Source organism: Oreochromis aureus, linkage group 7 (genome assembly GCF_013358895.1).
Source record: "Oreochromis aureus strain Israel breed Guangdong linkage group 7, ZZ_aureus, whole genome shotgun sequence".
Classification (NCBI taxonomy): Eukaryota; Metazoa; Chordata; class Actinopteri; order Cichliformes; family Cichlidae; genus Oreochromis; species Oreochromis aureus.
In genome coordinates, this window is record NC_052948.1 from 62491472 (window position 1) to 62513416 (window position 21945).

Here is a 21945-nt window from a genome sequence, read left to right on the forward strand (position 1 = left end):
TCTTCTTTTGATTTTCTTGGATATGTTCTCAGAACATTTTGATCATACCTCATACATCTTTGATAAAAAACCCTGAAGATTTTGCCAAAATTCAGCAGGAAATTTACAGATTTACTTCTGGCTCCACTTCCATTTCAGAGACAGTCCCTGGGACAGAGTCCTGCAAGATTATCAGCGTATTCCCAGCTCAAAAATTAAGCTTATTGTATCAAAGTCTTGATACAAAGATCAATACTGAAATATCAATTCCTCCGATACCAGTCATTTATGTTCTGGAATTGATTCTCATATTAAAATATCGATATTTTAGTAATTTAGGGTAAATTTGTAGTTTATTATTAACAGGAACACAGTGGAAAGAAACTATATCATTTGGATTGTCTACATTGGAAGGAACTACTTCCTCTTCCGCCTTTCATAGTCATATGCAAAATACGACTGTATAAATGTGTCGCAGCTCCTGGCGTGCGCACTCACAACAATGGCTGAGCGTAAATGGAGTAATGTGCAGACGTATTTTACTCCACAAACAGCCAAGATGCGGTTTGTGATACATGTGGCAAGACAGGGAGGTGTTGTGGCAACACCACTAACCTCGTCAAATACCTCACTGTAAATCATATCACAGAATATGATGAGCACATGTTGAGGCGAACTGAAGAGGAGGAGGTGGACAGGTGCTGCTAGGGCGAGACAGGCGTCTCTCACGGACTCCTTTAGTGCTGCAGCCAGGCAACATGCTCAAATGGCACACAACTTCAGTTTTTTTATTTCTATATGATAATTCTGCATTATTAAGTGATAAGAACAAGTCATCTAATGTCCTGTAATCATTATGAAGCTATAATTTGAGATACAATAAAAGATACTGTAAAAAAAATTAGTTTTTGTACAAAGTATCGGTATCGGATCACTATCGTCGATACCACCCTGAATTATACTTGGTATCGGATCGGAAAGGAAATCAGTAGTATCGCACATCACTAGTAGTCTCCTGCATTGCTGCCACCTACTGCACTGGAGTGGAGCAGCCTGTTGTGACGTGTTTAACTAAAGTGTAAAAAACAGTTGCTAATTTTTCAGATGTAGCAGACACTGATCTCTCACCTTCTTGGATCTTTAGACTGTGATAGGAACAGTTAAGTGTAATAGTGTTTAGATGAGATCAAAGATGTGCCATCACACTTTAAGATTCTGGTTTCTCTGGTTTCTTCTTTTAATATATTACAGGGGCTTGCTGTCATAGACAGGCTTTGTTCAGAATGAGACATTCAGAATCTTTCAGTAATTCAGCCCCAAAGGGCTGCTTGATGTAACCGTAAAGAAAACTGATGGCATTTCAAGGTCAGACTTGTTCCAGGAGACTGAATCTTCTTCATGACTTTTGGTTTGGGTGAACACAAATGTTCACCCAACACAACAAAAGTCAGAATGCAGTTTGGGGGAGTCTTTGTTTCCCTGCAGGAGTCAGATGATCTGTTTTTGTTGTGTTTAGTGGCCCAGCTGTTCGGTCTGAAGCATGAAAACATGATGCCTGACATGAGTCCAGAGTGGGGACGTATTTATAAGCTGGGACATGTGATGAGAGACAGGAATTCAAAGTGAGGGCTGGCGTTTCTACACAGCCGCCAGTCCACTGGGATCCTCTGAACAAAGCTGGCTTCTCTTTTCTTTCTGAGGAAGCTGCAGAAACCTGGAGAGGCCGGCATTAATGGTACAAGGTCAACATGATAAAACTACAGAACAAGTTCATCTGCAGGGGTTAAGTGAAAGAAAGAAGTATGCTTTGTTCATCAAACCCACAGGGTTGATATAACTTTGGCTGGAAAACGGCTGGAAAACGTGCTGAGCCAACCAGAGCTTTGTTAGCAGCATTAGCAACAAAGCCCCGGATCCCCACACTAAGGTGTCTGTTGGCTTTATATTTAACTCCAAAGTGTAGAGTGTGTGGAAACAAAAAAAGCAGTTTAATTGCATATATAATACAATATCAAGCACAGCACTGGTATGTCAATGCTTTGAGTGGTCGGTAAGACCAAAGAAGCAGTATGAAATTACTACGGATGTTTGCGACTAGGTGTTGCTATTTTTACTAGTCGGTAGCAGACGTATAGTCCTTTAATTTAATTGTTTTACATTCCATTGATACCCAATGATGGTAAATTGTTGCATCCTAATGTTATACAGCCATTCATTAATGAAGAATTTGATTAATGGTTTCAAATGCCTTCATTTAATGACTATTTGACATTAAACAGTTCTCAAATATAACTTGATATTTGTTTCTTAGTTTTAGACGAGTCGGTTAGTGTAATTTTTTTCTTCATTTAGCTGACTAAGAAATTAGTCACCAGGAACATCGCTAGTAAAACCCATTTTATTTACACTCCTCCCTGTGGCAGAGACAGAACACAGTGGCAGGAAAAGGCAACATAAATGTCTCCATGCATGGATAGGTGCATCACGAGTTATTGTAAGTAGAAAAGTACAAATAAAATCTCTCATCTGTACAGTTCAGACTTTCCCCAACCTGACCTGTTTCCACGTATTATGGCTATCCAAGCTCCACATCATACTAACTCTGCACTTTCCACCTTTGCCACAGAGATTCAGGAACTATAACTATAAAAAGTAACTTCCACAAAACTTGATTTTTACACAAATCAATTTCTTTTCTCGAGTCTGCCTTCATCCTTTGAGTCCCATCTTCTGTGTAATGTAGTTCCCTCTCTGTGAACTCCAGTTGCAGGAAAGTCAATCATATTTCGAAGGTGCCGGTGCCACCCCATGCACCCCCTTTGGACCTGTCCCTGCTGTCTTCACAAAAGAAACTTTAAACATAATGTAAACTATGTAACTATATGAAATAAACCAAACTTGCCTTTGAATATATGTCAACTGAATAAATAAATTGTGCTCTTCCTAAATGTCCTTCATAAATGTATGGACAAACTGAGCGTATGTTTATGTTTTTCACATCATTTTCAGGCTAAACCACAATGACTCACATTCTGAAGTATAATTAATGCAGTGTCCTTTTAGGAGATAAATACAATGCTTGAACTACAATGAAACAGCAATAAAACTGTTGGTGGGTGCGTCTAATAAGAAATGCATGACTCAGGAAAACACTCCAGACATACCTGTTTATTTTATTGTCTCATGGCGTCTTTTTATTGGCTACTATGGCATGTAATTTTTTATTTACTTCACTCTTTTGTGTTGACCAACATTTTGCAACCATTTTTTCTGTTAAAAGTGCTCAATAAATAAACGTTACATGAAGTCAAACTGGGGTTTAGAGTAGAAAAGGACGTTCAGTCTAAAGTCTCAGGCTTCGATCCACAAACACAACAAACCCAACAACTGTAGAGCAGTAAATCTGTTGCTCCGACCTAATCCTGCTTTGTGTGTGTGTGTGTGTGTGTGTGTGTGTGTGTGTGTGTGTGTGTGTGTGTGTGTGTGTGTGTGTGTGTGTGTGTGTGTGTAAAGCAATCTGCCAGCAGTGGGGGACAATGCAGTAGTTGTAGTGTTGGTGGTTTACAGCAGGCAGCAGGTGTGAAGGCTGACACCTCTCCTGTCAGTCTGCAGGTCTGGGCCTTTTTTTGCTGTTGTTGTTAGAATTAAAAGTCCATTATTGTCATTGATAAAAATATAAAGTAGAAATTGGTAAGACAAAGCAGTGTGATAGTTTGTCTATTTGTTCATTTTTTTATTTGTTGTGTTTAAAATTTTGAAAATGAAATGAAAGATCCTCTGCCAGACCTCCTTTAGCACAGCATCACCTGGTGGAAGCTGAGCAGCCTCCTGCAGTGTGTCTGTTACAGTGGGGTCCAGCTCAGGTGATAACTGATGTGTCTGAGGGTCAGGGGCAGCTATGTCAGTGGTGTGAGTCCTGTTGACCTCGGTCCCAGGCTGACAATCAGCCTTTATTTCCTCCTGGAGACCAACCAGCCCCTCCTGTCACTCATCCTGCCGAACTGAAACAAGAGAGGAGGATGAACGGAGGGTGCTCAGCTCTGAGCCAGTGAGAGGACACAGACACAAGATGAAGAAGATGCAGAAAATTCAGAAATATGGCTGTAGGACCCATCGTCTACTCTTACTTAGTTATGGCAAGTCTTGAGCTATCTCTTGTCTCTATCTATGTGCACACTTTTTCTACATTTTCCAATAATGCGTCTTACTGTATATTCCAGGTTTAACATCAAACATACAGTATTAAGCAGTACTTGAGTTGATGCACTTTCTTACTTTAAGCCATTGAAAAAGACAGACGTTATCCGGAGGTCAGGGTCAAGAGCATTTGCTGCCCAGGGACACCTCAGTAGGCACGAGATGACGTGATGAGCACTGCTGCTGTGGTTGAAGCTTCGAGGGTCCTGATGGCCGTTTAAATTATCCAGTATGAGGAGCTGACTTGTGGATCCATTTTGAAACAATATTTACGATCTGAACTTTATCTGTGAGACAGAGAAGCTTCAGTCTGCAACTGCCTTCTCGTTTTACTCCGCCAGCAACCTCACGTTCATCCCAGAACGTCTCAGCACGAGGATTTATTTTTCCCCTTGCTATCCGTCATGTCAGAGCAGGTGTTTCTATCTCTGCGTTTCTTTTCTTTTTCAAACGGCAGATATCTCATTTTGGAATGAAGCTCTTTATTTGGGGCAGGCGTTAGCGATCGGACAGAGTGAGGCGGTGGAGGAGAGGGTGAGGGTAGGTTAAACCCCCGGAGACCTGCCCCTGACTCTGGCCATAAGCCAGTCAGGGTGTACATTTCCCCCCCCTGAGTTCCGGAAAATTGGCGAGATTAATGCTGTGGCAGAGGGACGGTGGTGCTGATGGCGTTTCCAGATGGCCAGCGGATTCGGCGGTGGTGGCGTTGGCGCGTCACAGTGTGGCCTCCGACCGCAGCCCCGGCTTTATGAGTCGTGTAAAATTGTTTCAGGCCTGAGGCCTGGGCCCAGTCAGCAGCAGTTTGGGACACCTTGTTATCTGTCTCTCAAATGCTGTGTCCCTCCACAGGACAGCATTTCACATTAGTTTGTTTTTTATGTTTCATTTCATTCAGTTAAAGTGTAAAGACTTCTGCTGATGATCATTTTGCTTTGAAGTGAAATAAATAACATCCGCAGACTGCTTTAAATACAGCAGGGATGCTTAAATAACAGGAACATGTCATGGAGAAAGACTCAGTTACAAACACTGCAACAAAAGTGGGTCAACTTAGTTGGAGTGCCAAGTGTAAAGAAGGTCTGCCAATCTTTGATACGATATGAAAGTTTTCACATTGACGCATGAGACCAGTAAGTGAAAAACAAGTGTATCAGTCTACTGGCCTGCCTCAGAACCTTGAGCAATACGTATTGGTGAGAGAACCATGTTTTTGGAGCCTTGTTATGAAAAGAGTGAAAAATGTAAAGGTCACTATGAGAGTGGATTAGCACAACGCCAGAAGTTCACCCTCTGGGAGCAGGAATGTGGCCAGGTGGTTTCATGGAAATCTGCACATTAGATTCAAGAGAAGAAGTTCAGATTAGCAGAGGTGAAGCCTAGCCAATAGCTCGAGCTACACCCACCTGTATTTCCATCCACCTGTCATTCCATGTGGCCATGCACCTCATAATTAACAGAAATGTTTTTGCAGTAGCTTGGAAACATGTTTATTTCTGCTTCAACATTGGACATTTTAATTTCTTCATCTTTTGGCTATAGGGAGTCGCCACAGTGGATCATTTGCTTCTATCCCTAGCATCTTCCTCTGTTACACCAACCCCCTGCATGTCCACTGCATCCATGATGGATGATCCAACCACAATTCAGTTAAATTCAATTCAATGAAAATCAATTGTATTATCCAAGAACAATCACCAACAATCAGACAACCCCCTATGATGAGCAAGCGCTTGGCGACAGTGGGAAGGAAAAAACTTCCTTTTAGCAGGAAGAAACCTCCGGCAGAACCAGGCTCAGCGAGGGGAAGACATCGGCCATGACCAGCTGGGGGTGAGGGAAGGAAGACAGGACAAAGACATGCTGTGGAAGAGAGCCAGAGATTGATAATAACTAATAATTAGTTTTTTCTGAATACTTAAACCCTAACTGTGATTCTTATAGCACAATTTCTAAAACTATTACTACTTATAGCAAAACCACTCACTGAGTTTGCCAAACTAAAAGCACAAACACTGCTTTGCACTCAGTTTGCCATTTTGTAACACACACCTTGCAAAACTGTAGGTACAATCCACTGCACAGCACTCTTTTTGCAGAACTGTAAACACAACTCACTGCTTTACACTCAATTTCCAAATGATCAACACACTCCTAGCAAAACTATACACATTTATGGCTGTTATTTACACTATTTTGCCATCTGTCTGGCACACTGTCACATGTGAAAACTGTTTTAGAGAATTAGTTCACTTTGCAATCAGCCTACGCACTTTAAATTATCTACAGGTAAGCTGTGTGTGTGGAGTACAATGGAGGGAGCAGGAAGAGTGAGAAGAGTGAGAATTAGAGGAGGCAGAGGAGGCCAACGGGTTCAGCCTAACTCGAGCTGCTACACTGTAGCAAGTATCATAAGCACATTTTGAAATGAGAATCGGTTAGTACAGTCACTTTGCACTAAGATCTGTAGCACTGCCATGCTAATGAGAAACACAACAATACCATAGATGTAAAAATACTGAAATTTTTACTTTACAGAATTGCTAGACGACCAGATGCTGGGGGCAGAGGAAGCATGTTCACTGCAGACCAAGAAACCCATATAGTCAATATGGCGATTGCAAATAATCCTATACTTGGAAATAAACACTTGTGTTTGTTTTGATGTGTGTGAATAAACACCAGTACTTGAAGTTTGGATCCCTCTATGCTTACGGATCTATGACAAAAGTATGACCTTAAACTGACATAGCCTACCTTGTGCACAGAGAAAGCAAAAGCCAGATGTGTTTTTTAGTCATACCATCAGTGTGTAGTTGGTGCATTGTGTGCTTATTAATGTGATGGCTTGTGTTAACTGTTGGATACCAAAATACAATTTTTACAAAGGTGTGGAGAGTTAAGCAAAGGTTATTCGCTTTTACAAGGAAATTACAATGTTTTGCTGATTGGGTGAAGAGTTTTCTTATTTGTGTGTAGAGTTTTGCAAAAATAGCCAATAGTTACAAAAAATGTGCTCAAGCCATCAGAAAAAACTGTAAACACAGAGTGACAATCCCCCAGGAGGGCTCAGTGTCACCTGATCAACCACTAACTCTATCTTTATCAAAAATGACAATTTTTAAGGCTTATCTTAAAAGTAGAGATAGTGTCTGTCTCTTAGATCCACATTGGGATCTGGTTCTACAGAAGAGGGGCCTGAGCGCTGAAGGTTTTGCCTCCCATTCTACTTTCAATATTCTAGGTACCACGAGTAAACCAGCAGTCTGAGAATGAAGTGCTCTGCAGGAACACAATCCAACATATTTGTTTAATATTTGCAAAGAAAGACATATCCTGGTCAAAAATGACTCCAAGATTCCTCACAGTGTTCACGTTCTTGAAGCAAACTTCACTTGTATAAGGATCTTTCTCGGCATGAAGCCGTGCTGCTGCTCCACTGATCACCGCCTCTTCGCTTGTTAGTACATGTCCATCTCTATTTTCAGTCACTCTAACCTGTTCTCTAGGCAGTCTCTCTGCCTGGCCAAACAATACAAAAACATGGGAGTTAGTCAATTAACTCATATTTGAAGCCTCGGGTGAACATTGGAGGAACTGCAGGTTCTGGTTTTAACTTCATTTCCTTGATTTTTTTTTACCCTGGAGATTGAAGCTTGGACTAAAAAAGAAAATAACGTGGACGCTTTCAGGGGTCTTCGTGATTTATTTTAACTGGTGCATTGTGTATGTCACAGAACTGGAAAAAAAGTGAGAAAAAATGCAATTATGCTTTGCATTTTGGCCAATTTATCTCGTAATTAAAGGAAAACCCACTTCAAGCATCATCTCAGCAAACAGCCTCTAACATCTGTTACCTCTGGTTGAGTTCATAGCCTGCAAATTTCACCTAGCCAGTAAAGAAGAGCGCGATATTCATCCTGCACACTGATGGCTGCTTCTTCGGCGCCCTCCAGCTGCTGCAGTTGTGCACTGCAGCTGCACAGCTGCCGGCGTGTTTTGTGAAAAGGGATAATGCGCATTTTGCAGTTTGTGGACGCAGCGGGTGCAGCGGTGACAGCTGAGAGGAGGAGGTCAGTCTTGGGTGCAGACAGTCGCAGGGGAAACACTGCATCTAAAAATAAACTCGGTGACATTTAAGTTGATTGCTCGGTTCACACTTTCATGCAGTATTTACACTTTAAAAGAGCGCAGCAAAGACACGAAGCCTGGTCGCTGTATGAAGACTTTCTCTACCATTGCACAAGTAATGCATCACTTATTGTGTTTTAATATAAATATATATTTGTTAATACTATTAATTGTTTTTTGTGTGTTTTTTAAGCTGTATTTTCCTTTTTTCTTGGAGGAATAACTCTGCTCTGATAGGACGTTAACAAATACAGAGGAGGTCAGAGGTCACAATTATATCTAGATAAATATCTACATTCGATATATATACATATATGTCGAATTAAATAAATAAACAAATAAATAAATACACAGATATAATTCCACTTTTAATGAAATAATATAGTAATAAACCATTACCACATAATGACAATAATAATAATAATAATTATTATTATTATTATTATTGTGATTTTTTTCTAATTATGAAAATTAATTTTTTTAATAATTAATTTTCATAAATTGTTCTAATTTGCGTTCTTTGTTATTATTATAGTTGTAAACCTAGGAGGCCTGTGCATGGGCCTACTCAAAGCTAAAATAAACACGTTTTTTACTTTGGTTTACAAAGTCGTTTTATAGCTGAACTGTATATATATTTATTTTTTCTATGTTTTGTTATTAATTAATTCGAACATGTCATCAGTCCATCTTGCAAATTAAATGCATTATAAAGCCGTGAATTAAAGTATTTAATTTATGGCTTTATAATTCCTTAGAGGTCATTAAAATTCATTCAGATTATACAGATAACGCATGACAATGAACCAATACACAGAAAAGTATACCACATGAAATAATGACAGCTATTTAACAGATGCATATTTACCTTGCTGATACTGATACGCATTTTTTAAATGTATGTATTAAACTTACATTTCCCACACGCCCCCCGCCGTGTGCAGCAGTATATTACTGCCCTGTGAGGGGTAATTGGACACTAATTACCGTGAAGCTGTAAACCCCTCCTGCCAACAGCTGATTGGACAGACCTCAGTGGACCCCATCATCTTGGCCCCGCCCCCACCGTCCCAGGTATAAGGGGATCCAGGTCAACGGCTGGAGGGCAGATCAGTTTGTGACAGGACTGTACATTCCCCCGAAAGCCACGAATCCTGGTTCACGTTTCAGTTCTTCCCTAAAAAAGAGAGAAAAGTTTGGTCATCACTGGATTTTCTTCTTCCTGCTGTGTTCTGGACTGAACCATGGAGTTGTCGGATATCTCTTTCCCCATCCCCACCGCTGATGATTTCTATGACGACCCCTGCTTTAACACCAGTGACATGCACTTCTTCGAGGACCTGGACCCGCGGCTGGTCCATGTGGGGCTGTTGAAGCCGGACGACTCCTCCTCTTCATCCTCATCCTCCCCTTCCTCTTCTTCCTCCTCCCCGTCCTCCCTCCTGCATCTCCACCACCATGCCGAGGTGGAGGACGACGAGCACGTCCGCGCCCCCAGCGGGCACCACCAGGCGGGCCGCTGCCTGCTCTGGGCCTGCAAGGCCTGCAAGAGGAAGACGACCAACGCGGACCGGCGGAAGGCGGCCACGCTGCGGGAGCGCCGGCGGCTCAGCAAGGTCAACGACGCCTTCGAGACCCTGAAGCGCTGCACGACGGCCAACCCCAACCAGAGGCTGCCCAAGGTGGAGATCCTGCGCAACGCCATCAGCTACATCGAGTCCCTGCAGGCGCTGCTGCGCGGTGGCCAGGAAGACGGCTTCTACCCGGTGCTGGAGCACTACAGCGGGGACTCGGACGCATCCAGCCCCCGCTCCAACTGCTCCGACGGCATGGTGAGTTCAAGGAGCGACAGGTGTGAGAGAGGCGCACGGAGCAGACCATCGTTTGGTTTAGCCAAAGGAAATGGGAATATTTTACTGTCTGCTCCAACTCTTATTTTAACTGATGTTTAGTATTATTTTAAATTCCTTTATTATGATGAATCAAGACAAATCCAGAAATTCGTCTTTTTCTCTTATTCATGCCATTTACATTTCATGTAAAATAGTGATTTAAAATAGACCATTTAGCTGCCTGTGTGTGTAACTTTCTCATTACTGGTCATTTTGTGTCAGAATCGGAACGAAGCAAATTTAGTTTCAAAGCTTTTTAAAACATTTTCTTTCGTCTCGCCTCATCAAACACACAGGAAACAGATTTAAACCGTTTTTAGACCCCAGATGTAACCAACGGAGAGACGTGGATGGAAAAAAATAATATTTGAGTTCAGTGACTTTATTATCGTGGTATGACCCAGACAGCTGCCGTGACTCAACCATTACCACACACACACATATAGTTATTTAGACTTATTTTCTTAATCACTCTGCGGGATTTCTCTGGTGGATTCTTTAGTGTCTTTGTCAATATTTAATTTTATCTTTTCTTCTTCAGACGGATTTTAACGGCCCCACCTGTCAGACAACCAGAAGAGGAAGCTATGACAGCAGCTCTTATTTCTCCGAGACTCCAAACGGTAAGAAAGGATTTTAATACGTGTTTAAAATAATAAACCACGCTGTAAAGTGACGGCAGTTAGCGGGGAAAGACAAATAGAAGACGCAATAAAAGCAGCAGGCCAATAAAACAGTTGATGGTGAGCTTTTTTTGAATTGATTCTTTCTTTATTTAATTATTTAAAATGTAAAAGTTCAATGTTAATTTTAATGTTAGGAGCAAAGTATACAAGTATAATTATAAATCATACCTTGAATTAAAAGCTCATTTTTAATTTCAGCTAATGTAAAAAGAGGGCGTTTCTTCATTTTTTTTTTTTTAGATCTTTTCGTAAATGATTAATATATAATACAGAAGCTGAGATAGTGAGAAAATACTCTGAATTCCTGAGTTAAATTAAGCCTAAATACAAAACAAGCATGAAAAAAATTAAACCAGATCTGTGATTAATGCTAACAACTAATTCAAACTCATTTGAAAATAAAACTAGATTATTATTATTATCATTATTATTATTATCATTATTGGTTTGGGGTTTTTTTGCAAGGCCCAAACCAATAATGTTTTTTGGGTTTCCTTGACAACAGTTTGGTCACACTTTGTCCCCCAATATGAATGATAGAAATATAAAATAAAATTTAAAAAAACTCATCCATAGTAATAATTTTTTATTTACAATGATGTTTTGTTTTTTTGTGCAGGCGGTCTGAAGAGCGAACGCAGTTCAGTGGTCTCCAGTCTGGACTGCCTGTCCAGCATCGTGGAGCGGATCTCCACCGATAACAGCAGCCTGCTGCCACCTGCTGACGGCCCAGGATCCCCGACGACGACAACAACTGTGCCGGTGGGTGAAGCAGGCACTGCCCCGGCGACCGCTCAGGTCTCTTCTCCGACTGCCAGCCAGGACCCCAACCTGATTTACCAAGTCCTATAGACCCTCACACATACATATTCAACTCGGACATTACAATAAATTAAAAAAAATCCCCAAATCTTGTCAAACCATCTAGCCATAAGAACACACACACACACACACACACACACACACACTGAAAATGATCATTTTCACCAGCTGAACTGAGAAACCACCACCATGGTTCGGATCAGCTGCTTCTTATGTATTTATTCCCTTTAGATCAATGTATGGAAGCTCATTCCTGCCAGACAAAAAAAGATCAGCAGTAAAGATCATTTTAAGGTTTTTCAATTGAGTTGCCAAGAAAAGAATCACGTGGCTGTGAGGTCTAATTAAAAGTACACATACCTAAGATTTATTTTTAGTTATTAGATGTATGTTTAACAAAGGAATGATAAAATCTAGAATTATTGATTTCAAGCTTATATGTAAAGAATGATTTTTTTTAAATGTCCAAACTAAACATCTCAATGTTTCATGAACAGATGCAGTTTGCTGATCCTACACGGAGACGCTAATAAAAGGAGGAGCCTGAATAAAATGATTTTAAAAAGTCATAGGAAGGAGCTGAAGTCTTAATTTTGACCTTCTATGTCATACAAATGAAAAGTTGCTTTTATCATTCCAAAGTTACCTACATTAGTTAATTTTCCAAGCAGGAATGAGCTTCCACAACCACCCCAGATTCCCTTTCCTGTTTCTGAAATAAGTCGAGATCAGACCACTTAATTCTGTAGTTACGTTTTAAATAGAAACCAGTTCTGTTCTTGCTGTATTTTTATTTAATTTTAAGTTATGAAAAATATTTTAAGCCTCAGCTTAGTCTTTCAGATGGATCCCCCCTCCTTCCCCACTCCACCCTTCTGTGTATAGTCTAGCTGATGAAGGACGGAGGCCAAAAACCACCCATTAACATTCCTCCACTTTCGTCTATCTGAAGTCCGAAAGGCCCCAGCTGTTCAATTTCCTCAGGAGGAAAAAGGAGCTACAGTAACTGTTCGGCATTTTAGAAGGAAACTAGATGTAAAAGCACAAATTTCTGCAGTAAAAGCTTAACAGAATCCGACCTGCGTGTACGGAGGTATTGTAGTGACCTTATTTCCTCCCGTCAGTTTTGAAGTAGGTTCAGACCTCCTGAGTCCTGTTCAAAGCAGATTTTTAATTTCTTTCATTTGTCATTTCACTCACTGCAGCGGAGGACCACTTTTCTGTTTCTGTAAATATTCTGTAAATAAGAGCTGATTTGTTCCAACTGAAAGTATTAATTATGTATTTAATGTTTCTGTCTGTATGTGCTTTTGTTTGTTGTGAAAAATGTTAAACTTTATATTTATACATCTGAAAATGAGTGACAGTCTAAAGACAAATAAATGCTTATTTATACAAAATATATACACATGACTCTGACTTATGATTTCTTGTTTTTTTATTTTAAAATTGTCCCCAATTTATTTTTTAAATGTTATAATTTTTGTAGGAAATTTTTCAAGAAAATGTTTTCGTTGCCCTGATATTTAAAATAATTGAACGCATAAATTTCAAAGCAACGTGGTTTAAAAATATTGTTTATTAATCAGCTTTATTATGTTTATTCGACTACAGGCAGATTACATTTTGAATTTCAAATATTTAATTTAGATTTTAATTCTGTTATTTTTTTTTAAGTCTACTGTTAAATGTTTCATTACAAATTTTATAGTTTTCTTTTGATACTTGAGTAAATAGCTATATTCCTGAGTACTAGGTCAGTTAATAGTGGTGGTGACTGTCACAATAACTCTGTTAACAATTATAATATTCAGGTTATTTTAAATCCCTAAATGACTAATAAAGGTTCGAGCTTTAAAAAGCTTCTGAACAAACACATTGTCATCCTGTTCCTGTGACCTTGACTTACATGCTGAGGCTCTGCTCCCTGGTGCACAGACCAACAGCGCCATCATGTGATTCTACAAAAGAACTGCAGCAATTCTGCAATAAACCTTTTCCTTTGAAAATCAATAATCAATCAATACTTTTTGTGTCATTAAATTTACTTCATAATCACACTGACAAAATGTGAATCAGTTTAAGTAAAATATCCATCCAAAATAAAAGCTTTCAAGTTGTAAATGTAATTTAGACTCATTAGCAGAGGTGGGACCAAGTCATTGTTTTGCAAGTCTCAAGTAAGTCCCAAGTCTTTATCCTCAAGTCACAAGTCAAGTCTCAAGTAAAGTCAAGCAAGTCAGAGTCAAGTCGCAAGTCAAGACAGACAACTTTCAAGTCAAGTCCCAAGTCCGAAACTTTGAATTTCAAGTCCTTTCAAGTCTTTTTTTTTAACCCTCTGGGGTCCCGGGTATAATTGGCGTTCTTGACTACTTTTGATTTTACCTCTATATTTCACTTTTAAAATATGTTTTTCTTGCCTTGTTTGGTATCATTATTTACAGCACAACCTCAAATATCTGAAATTTGAGTTATTTTTTCATTTTGGTATACTATATTAGCACAGTTGATCTAAATTCAGACAAAAATTCAGAATCCGAGTAGAAAAAGTTATATTTTTTACATGTTTAACGAATCATTTTCATAACTTGAAATGCAAATAGAAATTGTACATTTCTAAAAATTATGCACAAGTTTTGCAAACAACAAAGTTATATGGTACCATTTACCTAAAAATGCAGCCAAGGCCTCAGGCGTTTTTTATATAACCATTTAAATCTATTTACAGAACAATCAGGTGTGCTGCATCAAATAAGAAGGCACACAAATTATTTGTGCCAGTCCAAAAAATGTAGTTTGTGTTCAGTATAAGACAGAGGAGAACAGCACAGGCCTAAACCCTGCAGGTCTGACAAATGGAGGTGCAACAGTCCACACTGAAAAAAATAATCAGTGGGATAAACATAAAAAAATTATTGTAAGCGGTTGCACGAAATTAAGTTATGTTTGGTTAACCTGAGTTTTTCATGTTATACCTGCACACATTTATCTGGTAACATGAACATGACTTTTTTTATGTTGTTGTTACGTTTTCATTCGGTCAAATATTTACAGAAACCACTTGTTTATCAGACATGAACTTTTTGTGTTAATTGTATTGGACTACTATGTGTTATATTGACAAGATTATTTTATGGTAAGCTTATTTTATTTTATAACAAATTTCTAATATATAATATATAATCTAATATATAATTGAGTGTTCAATAAATAAAACTAAATTAAGGCTGATCTTACTGTATGTACTGTACACTTTCTCTTCAATCAAAGAAATAAGCAAAACATTTTTGAACAATGACCTGTATTTTTGAAAATACTACACAGTTGTAACAATGGACTTTCAATTCAGGCTTCCAAAATATACATGAGTCATATTTTTACAATGCATCTCTTGAAAAACATTCCACAACATTCCTCAAAGTTATCTGCTGTAACCTGGATTCAACATTGTGGGGCCTTATGACATCACGCTTATGTAAAAAAATAGTTTTTAAATGTAAGAGCCATAAGGTAATATGGCAAAAGGGGTGTAATTATTAAAATGACACAAAAGGAGACTTAAAATAACATTATAATCCACAGGCACAAAACCAAGAGACCTAAACTGATTAGTATTGGCTTGCTTCTATCACTAAACATCACAATCACTAATACTAGACCATGCAATCTGTTTGTAGTGGTGCACCTTGGGAAAAAAAATTGCTAACTGGTGAAATTGGTGCAAGGCACCATTTCCATTGAGAAAAATGGACATTCAAAGTTTGAATCTTTTTTCAAAAGAGCCATGGCTTGAAAAGTGAACACTGAACACTGCAGTAATAAAGGCCCCAAGTTGAAAAGTGCCAGAAAAATAAGTTTCACTATGTACTGCAACTTTACCAGTGCTGGCTTAAAAGAAAGGATGGTACATATTCGAAGAGGTAAACATGTTGTTCCCACATCATAACTGGAAAACTGTTCAATCGTACAGTCTGGTCCTGAAAACCTGGGCCTTCTTTGAAAGGCTGTTCCTTTTGAGCTCCATAACCAGTTTCTATAATACCTCGAAGGTATACTTTTCCAGTGGGTAGGTGAGGTTCAAAGTGTACATTAGTCCAAACAGCATTGCAGCTGCTAGGATATAGTTATCCAAATCCTGCCAGACTCTCTGGCCTTCAAGGACTATCCCGATGTCCTCAGGGCTGCCATTGGCATCTCTTGACTTTATGATGTAAATTCCATGGTTGTTTCCTTATTAGATCGTTGGATAATGGCTTCATCTGCGGCCTAGAAAATGCAGAAATCCAAAATTTAATTAAACAGAACACAGGTCAAAGAACATTATACCAAATCTTATTTTAATCTGTGTCACTATTCCAAAAAATGTTAACATTAACACATTAGGTGAACAAAATGGATTCATTACAGCATGTGATTTGAGTCCTCAGAATGCTTAAAAGGTAATGCATTTCTGAAGTGAAATCTCCATGCAAAGAAGCAGAATACTGTCAGAGCATAGAGAGGTGTTCAACTATGAACTCCACACATAGTTCTAATGCAGGTAAAAGAAAAAAAAAAAAACGCACCCATGGTAAATTGTGAAAATCCCAGGTGATTTTCAACATACTCCTGGCATAGAGTGACAAGCAGCATTTGGTTAAAATTATTATTTTCCCTAAAGTGTATACACAAATTATTTTTTTTCTTACCTGGGCCGTGGGCTCCAGAATGTTCTGAAGTCTTCTTCTTATTTGTCCTCCTCGCCTTTTGAAGACCTTTATTAGTTTGTCAGATAGCACATCTATCTGCGAGAGTAATCTGGACTGCAGTGGCATGGAGGTAATGCGCTTAAACTCTGCATTTATCTAAAAAGAGAAGTTGTCACATAAAAATGCTGTCAAAATCTCAGATCTCACAAGGTTACATCCACACAAAGTTGTTATTTTTGTCATATTACTATTTATTAGCTATGGGTCCCAGGTTGCTGAGCAGTTCCATAGTTGCCCTTACTTCAATACCACCCAAAGCCTGTTTGCAACCACAGCAGTTGCCTCCTTCTGGCCATTTTGCAGTTCTGAAAATGACCCAGAAACTACATCTATTATTGTCATATACACATCAAGGTCTTTCATTAATACTTAGTTAAATTAATTAATTTGACCTTTCCAGAAAATTTACCTTACAGAATGTGAGATAACATATGCAAAGCTTCACTAATAAATAAAATAATGTTATTAAAACCTTAACTGTAACACCTCTACGTAACAGTGCTAGAGAATTGTTCTGAAGCAACACCAATCTGCCCTTCACCAGGGATAAGCACCACATATCGATACAGAAAAAATAAATGAAACATATTTATATTGTCATTTTTTCTTATCTCTTTAAGCCCTCCTCTCAGTCTCTCTATAAATCAGTTAAAATAATTTGTTGGGTTTTTGTTTGTCTTTAACATGTTATCAGTACATTACATTCACTGCCCCAGAACATGAAATAAAGCCCCAAGTCATGCACTTCCTCTCCTAATGAGTACTGCACAGGTGTCATGCCCTAAATAAACCGACTTTAGTGAAGACCCCCCACCCCCCCCCTCCGAACACACACACACACACAGAGCCCACCCATGGCAAACTAGCTTGTTTAACTGTTTAACTAAAACATTTTAGGTACAACCAGTTAACTAAATGGACACAAGTTAGTTAGTCTGTATTCACTGAGAAAAAACAAGCGAATGTAACTGGGCACACACTGAAAAAAAGCTAATGCACATAATATTGTCCCGCAGCTTAAGCTAGCATTATCGTTAGTTAACTTAAGGAATGACTTGTTTTTCCATTATGTTGCTCAACGGCAATTCATGAGAAAAACTTCCCCATCTAATGGATGTTCTCTTCGTTTCCTCTCAAACATGTAGTTTTCAGTTTACCTCGACAAAGTTGAGCTCAGCACCAAAGGTAAACGAAGCGAAGACAAAAAATGGCGGACCGCCACAGTGAATTTTCCCTCACAGAACACACCCTGGGGGGTGGAGTTTAAACAGAAAACATAACTATTTTCTGTTATTTTGATATGACTGGTTTTAAAAGACTGAACATCCTTCTAAAACAAGTGAAAGGCGTGAGACTTAATTATGTTTAGACCAAAAATATAAATTATTCATGTTGGATATATTTACTGTATTTTTACTAATTTAACAACCTCATCATTGCATTAGCTTTATGCTATAGCATTACGCTTACATTAGCTTGACGCTCAAGGTCGTCATTTTATTTAATTTCTTTTTCTGGGCTTACAAACAGGACACACAACATTTAGATAACCGTTACACTGAATCTTGGGTCTGTGTTGAGTCTTCCAGCTGCTGACTACAGAAGCTAGATTGACCTTTTAGCATGTTTATAGCGGCTGTGGCTATGTGCTGGTAATGTTACCATGTGTGCGCAGTCACATTGGCAGCAGACATGTTTCAACAAACTAGTCATATCCGGCCCTACATTAGCTTGTTTAATGGTTAAGACACTGCAGGTACCACCACTTACTACAGACACCAATGCAAGTTTGTAATAGTCTGTTAATTTAGACTGAAAGAATATATAAACAATATTAACTCACATTATATATGTTAATTACTAATTTGCTTATTGCATAATTTTGGTTACCATTAGCTAACTGGAGCCTAACATTGGCCTTTCCTGGTTTTCGATAAACAGCCCACATACCTGTAAAATAACAACACCCCAGTAAAAGTCCACATATATAAAGGGTCTACACTCTTTCTCACTGGTGTGTTAGCTTTAAAATCTTATTTACCTTCAAGTGTAAAACTCCAGATGGTAGTAGATTTTCCAAAGCGAGAGACAAAAATGGCGGACAGTGCAGCCGATTTTTCCTTTCCAGGGGGCGGAGCTTGAGGATAAAACACGACTAACTTGTTTCTTTTCAACATGATTTATTCTAAAAGAATGAATATTCTTAAAGAATATGTGAAAATTAAAAAACAAAAATATGTTTAGATGTGAAATTTAAATTAGTCATGCTGGATATATGAAGTAATTCTATGCAAATTCAACAACCACCCTATTGCATTTTTTTCAGTGCAGTTTTCTATGTGGAGACAGCGTTTACACTGGAATCTGCCTTTGACAGCTTTTTTAGATCAAATATGAAATTCAGCAGTCTAACCGACACACAATACAAAACAATAACTACACAACAAACTAACTATAGCCTCCAAACACGCTAAACGTCACTAATGTCTCACATATGAAAACTCTCTCTCTCTCTTTCTTTCGCTCGCCCGCTTTCCGTCGCGGGTGTCACTCATAAAACTTCCCTTCTCCCTAAACAACCAAATGTCACATGTTGCCTTATCATTTTTTGATTGGCTGACATGGTAAACTCTAACACCAATAGGAAGGGTGTTTTTCTTTTCTTTTTCACTCGCAAGTGGAGAGCGTATGCTAGGCTGTCTGTAGAAAACGCCGTTTTTGTCTAGCATCCCTGTTGAGAATAACCTTTGCAAATAAACAACAGCTAATAATATAAGATCAAAGTATTTTATTTGATGTATTGACATAAATGACAGAAGAAAAAGGCCATGTATAGCAGGACTACTCAATTACACACTAAGGTGGGCCAGATTTTCTAACCAAAAAAATTTTTTCCTGGCTCAGACATGCAAAAGTTAAACACGACCATACACTAATTGCAAATTAAACACAGTGATTTTGAATTGTGATGTGATGGTAAAATAAATATTTGTCAGTCTAAACTGGGTTAAATCTACGGGGTTAATGATGGGAGGAGACGGAGAGAGACTGAGTACAGCTACAGAACCCACTCTCTGAAACGGACCCTGCTCACCATTCACCGACAATTCTGAGCTAACAAGTTGCATGTTATTCTTGGATGCGCTTGTAGGACCGGATTTAAAATAGCATGACAAACATATCATACCTGTTAAAGCCAAACAGTATCATCAACGTAGCCCGAAGAACATTTGCTAATAAGATGAAGTTAGCTAAGTCAGCTGTCTCATCGTAGCAAAAAAAAAAAAAAAAAAAGCACCACCTACCGTTCTTTATGCAACTTCAAATGTCGGACAAAGTTGGAAGTTGTTCCATCTCCGTCTGTGATTCTCTTCTTGCATGTTTTGCATGTTGCATTTCGTTTTTTGTTGACTACTTCGTAGTTTATGTACCCGAAAGAAATTACTCTTGGAAGCATTTTTGGCTCGAGCGTTTTTGTTCTTGTTTTTTCAAATCTGGTTAATTTGATTGGCTGTGCTACAGCCCACGCTCACATACATACGAGTGTGGTAAGAATGAATGAATGAATAAAGTGAATTAATGGTCCGCACTTTTTATATAGTATGTATGTTAAATTTTAGATTTGGGTAAAATATCAAGTCTTTTCAAGTAAACAGGTTCAAGTCCCAAGTCACTGGTGTAAAAGTCCAAGTCAAGTCACAAGTCTTACAACCTTTTTTCAAGTCAAGTCTAAAGTCATAAAATTAATGACTCGAGTCCAAGTCATGTGACTCGAGTCCACACCTCTGCTCATTAGACCAGGCGGTGTTTTTCCAATCTGCTATTGGCCAATTCTGGTGTGTCCTTATGAACTGTAGCCTAAGGAGGGGGGGATGGTGGTGGTACCCAATGTGCTCTTCTGTTGCAGTAGCTTCAGTGTTTGCAGTGTGATGCTCTTCTGCAGACTCTGATTGTTCTCTTCTCCCATTCTGGTGCTCACTTTGAACTTGACTGTTCAAACTGAAGTCATCTTGATTGTTTCTTTATGCCATATGACTGATATACTTGTTGATCAAACAGCAGTTGAAAAGCTGTACCTAATAACTGAGATTTTTGACAGATTTCTGAGTTGACTGGGTCACACCTGTGTAGGGCATTCCATGTAGTTTAAGTAGCCTGAGCTAACATCAGCACACATGCATTTGTGTCATCACTGGTATTTTTGACTCCTCATACTTGTTTGTTATTTTCATTTTTGGTGAATAAAATAATGTTTAGCAGTGTAACCTGTCTCGTCTCCCATCACTGTCACTGGCTGTGCGGCAGCTTGTGACAAAGTAACAGTGAAAGTGATTTTTTTTTAAAAATTTAAGTCAGCACACTGGACTTCTCTGAGAATCCAGAAATTAACCAATTTTTTCCTATTTTTTTTGTTCAGGAATGCAGGTAAATAACAGTAATATAATAAAAATATATAATGTGGTTTGTAAACTTTTTTCAGCTTTTCTTGTAAAACTAATAAAAATTAATGGATAATCACAATAATTAGATTTTAACATTGCACTTTGAATAAAGTCAGTTTTGTAAGGTTATTTAACAGAAAAAAATAATATTTTACTCATAAATATATATTAATTAGTGTGTAATTATGTCTTTCACCAAACTGATGCATTCTCATAAACCTGTTTGTGAAAGCTGCCATGTTGCCATGTCAGTGGCCGAGGTGGACATCGCCCTTCCATCTCATCATGTTTTATGTATCTGACTAGATTTCAGACACATATGTAGAAAACCAAAGGCACAGGAGACGAGAACCTGTGGGGATTTTGAGTCCTGGAGTCAAATATTATTTTATGGCTGCACCTTCAGCCTCACGATATGAAGCATCATACCTGTGTTTCACTGTCATCAAAGAAGCGAAAAAGCAAGGGAAAGAGACAGTGTGACAGGCGTCTGAATAAGATGTTATCCTCTTCTGTCTTACCTCAAGCCTCATCTCCTCAACTGAAGGCAGGGCTGCAGCTAACAGAGGCTAAAACAGCAGCGGTTACAACAACTCAACAACTCACCTCAGCATCACTGTCATTGGACAGAAGAGAGCTTCACTGACTCATATCAGACTCATGTCATAATATCTCCAGCCTCCTCCAGAGTAGCTGGACAGATTAACTGCGGTAAATAGTGGACTGACAGTCTACTTACCCAAAATTTTTAACATGTTCCTTGCATTAAATTTAACATTTAATATGCTTTTATAAGCTCCTATTTTAGATTAAAAATAAGATTTTATTATATAAGTAAAATTAGCCTATGCATAAACTAATTTCTCTCCATAAATCAAAATTGATGATGTGCATATTGATCACTTGCAAAACCTAAAATATTTGGAGACTGATAAAAGCAGGGCCTCTGTTTCCTGCCGGGTCATTTAACAGTGTTGAAGAAACGACTTTAAAATTACACGTCTAAAAATACTGAACTTTGTTTTACTAAAGAACAACAGACCTACAGACA

The 21945-nt window shown here is 38.6% G+C and overlaps 1 protein-coding gene across 2 annotated transcripts; it reads left to right on the forward strand.

The window, feature by feature from the left end:
• Positions 1–9362: 9362 nt before the first annotated feature.
• On the forward strand, positions 9363–12270 carry myod1 (myogenic differentiation 1). Of its 2 annotated transcripts, XM_031746109.2 has the most exons (4): positions 9363–10136; positions 10738–10819; positions 11502–11644; positions 12202–12270. In XM_031746109.2, the coding sequence occupies exons 1-4, from the start codon at positions 9549–9551 to the stop codon at positions 12232–12234; spliced, it is 846 nt and encodes a 281-aa protein (XP_031601969.1). In that variant the 5' UTR covers positions 9363–9548; the 3' UTR covers positions 12235–12270. The 2 variants fall into 2 exon arrangements, with proteins under 2 accessions (XP_031601969.1, XP_031601968.1); XM_031746108.2 differs by lacking the exon at positions 12202–12270 and having other exon boundaries at positions 11502–11774.
• The last annotated feature ends 9675 nt before the right edge of the window (positions 12271–21945 follow it).

Coding starts and splice junctions, on each gene's coding strand:
- myod1 (XM_031746108.2), top strand. CDS start 9,549: ATGGAGTTGTCGGATATCTCTTTCCCCATCCCCACCGCTGATGATTTC. Junction 10,137..10,737: donor CCAACTGCTCCGACGGCATG/GTGAGTTCAAGG, acceptor TTTCTTCTTCAG/ACGGATTTTAACGGCCCCAC. Junction 10,820..11,501: donor TTTCTCCGAGACTCCAAACG/GTAAGAAAGGAT, acceptor TTTTTTGTGCAG/GCGGTCTGAAGAGCGAACGC.